The 5,396-nt window shown below is 21.8% G+C and overlaps 2 protein-coding genes across 2 annotated transcripts; both read left to right on the forward strand.

Annotated features, from left to right (window-relative positions):
* Positions 1 to 261: 261 nt before the first annotated feature.
* ENU1_178270 (hypothetical protein) lies at positions 262 to 1,801 on the forward strand (the record flags this gene model as incomplete). Its single annotated transcript, XM_008861396.1, has 2 exons — positions 262 to 1,560; positions 1,625 to 1,801. The coding sequence occupies 2 exons, from the start codon at positions 262 to 264 to the stop codon at positions 1,799 to 1,801; spliced, it is 1,476 nt and encodes a 491-aa protein (XP_008859618.1).
* Positions 1,802 to 2,339: 538 nt separating this feature from the next.
* On the forward strand, positions 2,340 to 5,228 carry ENU1_178280 (hypothetical protein; the record flags this gene model as incomplete). The annotated part of the gene is made up of 1 exon (XM_008861397.1): positions 2,340 to 5,228. The coding sequence occupies one exon, from the start codon at positions 2,340 to 2,342 to the stop codon at positions 5,226 to 5,228; it is 2,889 nt and encodes a 962-aa protein (XP_008859619.1).
* Between the last annotated feature and the right edge of the window lie 168 nt (positions 5,229 to 5,396).

Raw genomic sequence — 5,396 nt, forward strand, 5'->3', positions numbered from 1 at the left:
ATAAATAATACATATATAATATATTTTTCTTTTTTGAAAGGAGAAAATGAATTTTGATATTAAGTAATGAATGATAATTTTAATACACCAAAATGATAAATCATTTATTTTATTAATAAAGAATAAAGGGTGATTCTAATTCAAAGAATATTATAGCAAAAGATAAAGAACAATTTTTAAACAAAGAATATCAAAATGATTTTTGGTTTTATTCTTTTCTGGATTTTTTTCTATTAAAAAGAATCAGAGAAATTTAGAATAATGTCTTTTAGAAAAGAACCTAACCCTTTTGAACTTCGTCGCCAAATTCATTCTTCATTAAGAACTCAAACAAGAGAAGAATTTCTTCAAAGAAAAAGAGTTTTAATAGAAGAAGAATTGATTGATAGTAATAGAGAAATAACACTTAAAGATTTACCTCTTATTAAGAAAGGAATTGAGTCAAATAATAATTTTATTATACTTCAATCATTAGTACAATTAAAAAAACTTATTATTATTAATCATTCATTTAATGAAATTATAAATTCATCAATTATAGATTTTCTTATAAGTTTTGTTACTTCAAATGATGTTTGTATTAGGTCTTTAACTATAACATTATTAGCACAAATAGCATCAACAAATGACTTATTACTTGTTGATAAATTAATTGAAAAAGGAGTAATGATTTGTTTTAGTTCAATATTAGAAAAACCTTATCAACTTAAATTTTCAAATTTATTTCAATCAGCAGCAATTGGATTTGGAAATATAATACTTTCAGGTGATAAATATAGACAATGTATTGATTTAGAAATATTTTTACCAAAATTTTTAAATAATTGTCAAATATTATTAGAATCATCACATGAATTACAAATTTTATCATCATTTGCACATGTTCTTATTCATATTCAACCTGAAACTTATTTATTAAAAATTGAAATAGTAAAACAAATTGTTTTAGTATTACTAAATTTTTCTTCAATTATTGAATTAGATAATTATAAAGAATTACTTTTTAGTTTATATAAATTTATTTCATATGGAAAAGAAATAACTCAAATGATTTGGGAAAGTCCTAATACTATTATTTTATGTAAAATGTTATTAAAAAAAAAATATGATAATTCTCAAAGTATTATTCTTAATTTAATTATTAATTCATTTCAACAAATCCCTCAATTAATAAATAATTTTATTGATCTTCTTTCTTTAACAATTGAGTCATTACCTTTTACAAATGTTACTACTATTCCTTTAAAATTATCATTTATTATTTATTTTATAGAAAATATTAATACTCAACAATCTGTACTTTCATTTCTTCTTTCTCATCAAAAAGCATTATATTTAATTGTAAATGAACTTCAAAATATTCTTATTGATAATGTTATTTCATCAATTCAAATTTTACATTCTCTAATTACTACTTTCATTGAAAATCAACAACTTATAACAATTATTAATGATTATAAAATTGTTTCACTTCTTATTCAATGTACTTCTAGAAAAGGAATTAGTTCTAATTTAGAATGTTTAGAACAAATACTTGACATTCTTATTACTTTTTGTTTCGTTTGTGGTTTTTCCTTTTTTAACTATTTTTTGTAATACCTTTCTTTCTAAACTAACATTTAAGTATCAAACAAATATTCCTATTAATGAAGATTATGAATTTTATCCAATAGAAGAATTTGATGAAAATGGTGGACAAGTATTAATTGAACAACTAGAAATAAGTTGTCCTGATCTTCAAAATAAGATTCAAAAATTAAAAGAAATGTCAAGAAGAATCTCAATGAGTGATGACATTTGAATAGATTATATCTCAAATTTATATTTTTATTATCTTTTTTTAGAGAATTTTAGAGTTGAACTTAAAAGTTTTAATTCATTGATTAATGACTGATATTACTATCTTTACTTCTGGTTCTGGTGGAAATTTTATTCAACATAAAACAACTCAAATGACTAGTCTTGTTTTTGCTCTTACAAGGGTTCAACCAAAAATTATTTACATTGATGTTGATGGAACACCAGAAATGAAAGAAATGATTAAAGAGAAAACAGGTAAATTTGGTGTTTGGCCAATTTTATTTAAAGGAGAAAAGTACATTGGTACTTTAGATGATTGTGTTGATATGAATGAAGGAGGTGAGTTAAAACCACTTCTTCAATAAATAACACATTTAGTTAATGAGAATTAAAAGTAAGATATATTTTGTTTTTTATTTTAAAATATTTTAATTAGAATAAATAAAGAATTGTTATTTAAGATAAAACAATTTTATAAAAGAAAAAAAGAAAGACGTTGGTTAGAACTAAAATATTTATTAGTGTTTTATTTAATAAAAATGACAGAACCAGATTTTAATATACTTCAAATGATTTATGAAAAGAAAAAAGCAGGAAAACCACTTTCATCAGATGACAATTATCTATTAATTAATATTATTGATTCTGTAATGAAACCAACCCAATTTTCTCATCAATTTGATACGTTAGTATTTGGAGAAAATATTCAACAAAAAGAAGAATTGTTACATGAACAATCATCTGTATGTAATAAATATTTAGGGCTATGTTATTATATTTGTGATTGTGATTCAAATGAGACATATTATTTTTGTGAGGAATGTAATAAAAATCTGAAAGGACATAAAAAACATTCAAAAGGAAAAACCCGATTAGATTGTCTTTGTAATTGTGGACGTTGTCAATGTAAAATAAAAGAATGTAAACATGAAACTTGTATTCATAAAAAAAATTCATGTCCAAGACATATGAAAGTTGTTACAACAGAGTCTAGATGTAAATATTCTCAAGTAGAAATTGCAACATCACAACTAATTATAGAATTGTTAGATTGTTTAAATTCAGGTAGATTAGCTGAAGGATTAAGAATTACAGAATATTTAACAGAAATATTTGAATCACCATCAATTTCTAGGTCAGCATATTTATTCTTAGCACAATGTGTTGTTGAAGAAAAAAATAATGATTCACAAACAGAAGATTTTAGTAGATTTTATCAAATAACTGGTTCAGGTAAAAATGCATTTGGAGTATTATGTGAATTTGCTGTTAGATTATATTCAAATGATTTAGTATTATCAAGTTCATTAATTACTCTTATTGCACAATTAGAAACTAAAACAACATTATTGTCTCAAACACCACCAGCAAGAAATTGTTTTTTTATGGCAACATATAATTATAATTATCCTATTTCAATGGTTAATGAATTAATTAATAAATTTTTATTTTGTTTGAATGGAAATACTGTTCATATTAGTCCACATGAAATAAATATTGATTCAATATTCGCTATTAATCATTTAATTGATATTAAAGACAAAATTATAAAACAATTTAAAGGAAAAGAATCTCAACTCAGAAAATATTATTCTGAATTTGTTTTCTCTTTAAATTCTTTATCAAATATTTTAGAAAATAGATTTTCTTCTGATAATTATTATGAATTATATAAATGTATTATTGACGAAAGTACTATTCAAAATACATTTTCAGAAAGTTTATTTAGTTTTACACCAAAACTTGATTTTAGTTGTACTGAAATGACATCATTATATTTATTATTACAAACTAAATTATTTAATATAACTCATATTTACTTTAATGCTTTAATTTTAAATATGAAAGAAGTAGACCCAAAAACAAAAATATGTGATTCAATAAAAAATAGATTAGACAGTTCTCTTAGAAAAACTGATAGTAAAAATATTGTTATTGGAACTAATCAATTAGGAATCGGAAGTAAAAATAGAGTTACTTATGCTCCTTTATTAATACGTTGTATGGCATTTTTATTACGTTGTAGATTATTAATTGTTACTCATCAACAAGAAACTTTTAGAAATAAAAAAATAAAACAACCAGAAAAACAAGAAACATTACTTGAATTATATACAAGAAATAAAGATTATAAAAAAGAATTTATTAATATGATGTACGAATTTGATATTATTGATTTATTTCTTAGAAATTTAAGAAATGAATTAAAGAGTACAAAAGAAATGAAAGAAGGGAAAGTGATGTGGGTAATGAATTCTATGAGACTATTTTCATTTGACCCAGTATTAGGAAGAAGATTAGATTTATTCATGAAACAATTAATTTTTAGTCAATATGATTTTATTAGTGATGAATCTGAAAGAAAGAAACATACTGAAGAATGTTCTGTTATTAAAAAATCAGAAGAAATAAAGTATGTTCCATATAAAGTAGAATTTGATATTTATTATTATTTAAATTATATTTATTTATTAGAAGAAAATAATATTGAAATGGATTTTATTGATTGTGATGAAAAATATATTACTGCTTATTTTTTGTTATTTATTGATATTGAATTTGTTAAACCTTATATTAGAAACGCTTATGATGTTTCGAGAATTATGTTAATTGGTAATGTAAAAAATTATATTACTGTAACTAATGATAATGTATTCTTTAGTGAAAAAGGACCACAATTAAATGGTGATGTTATTCGTATTTCACCTTTTAATTTTTCTAAATTAAAATTATTTAATCCATTTATACCTGATTTTTTAGTAGATATTTATCAAAAGAATTGGTTAAATACTTATGCATTTTATGTTAATAATGGTATTAGTTTTGATAGAATTATTCTTGATGATCCTGTTATTAAAATACCATTAATGAAACCAGTTATTACCAAAATGATAAATAAAATTAATATTCATAATTTACCTTCATTATGTCCAGATAGTGAAAAAATTGACTATTCTTCTTTAAGTAAAAAAACTTTAATCAAAAAGGTAAACCAATCTTCAAGTCAATTAATTTATTCAGATAATGGAAATCAATTATCTTCTGCTTTAACTCAATTTTATAATCAATTTGCTATTACAATTAGATATGCTTGGATTTCTTCTCAATTTGTTCCAAGTAAAAAAGATAAAGAAGAATATGATGCACGTGTTGCTCATGACTATATTTTATGGGCTCAACTTATTGATATTAGACAAAGATTATTATCTGAATTACATATTGAATTAACTAAAAAAGAACAAACAAATAAAAAATTGTTTGAAAATGAAAAAGCTGAACTATTTATTTCTCGGCTTAATAAAGACGAAAATGTTTTTCCTGAAAATCAAAGAATAAGAGGTATTTGTTTGTTATTACTTGAAAGTTGTTGTGAAATTTTAAAATATTATAAAGAAGGAAAAGTTTTTAATTTGTCTTATAAAAATTAAATATTTAATTGATCTGTCATTCTTATTATTATTCCATTAATAAGAATTAATTCAATATTGAATATAGTCTAAAAAGTATTATCTAATTAACTTAATTAATAATTTTTTGTTTTTTTTTTACTTATTCTAACAAAAGAAACAAATATCAATGTCAATAATGAAAAAGAA

This window comes from Entamoeba nuttalli (genome assembly GCF_000257125.1).
Source record: "Entamoeba nuttalli P19 unplaced genomic scaffold asmbl_7977, whole genome shotgun sequence".
NCBI classification, from domain to species: Eukaryota; Evosea; order Mastigamoebida; family Endamoebidae; genus Entamoeba; species Entamoeba nuttalli.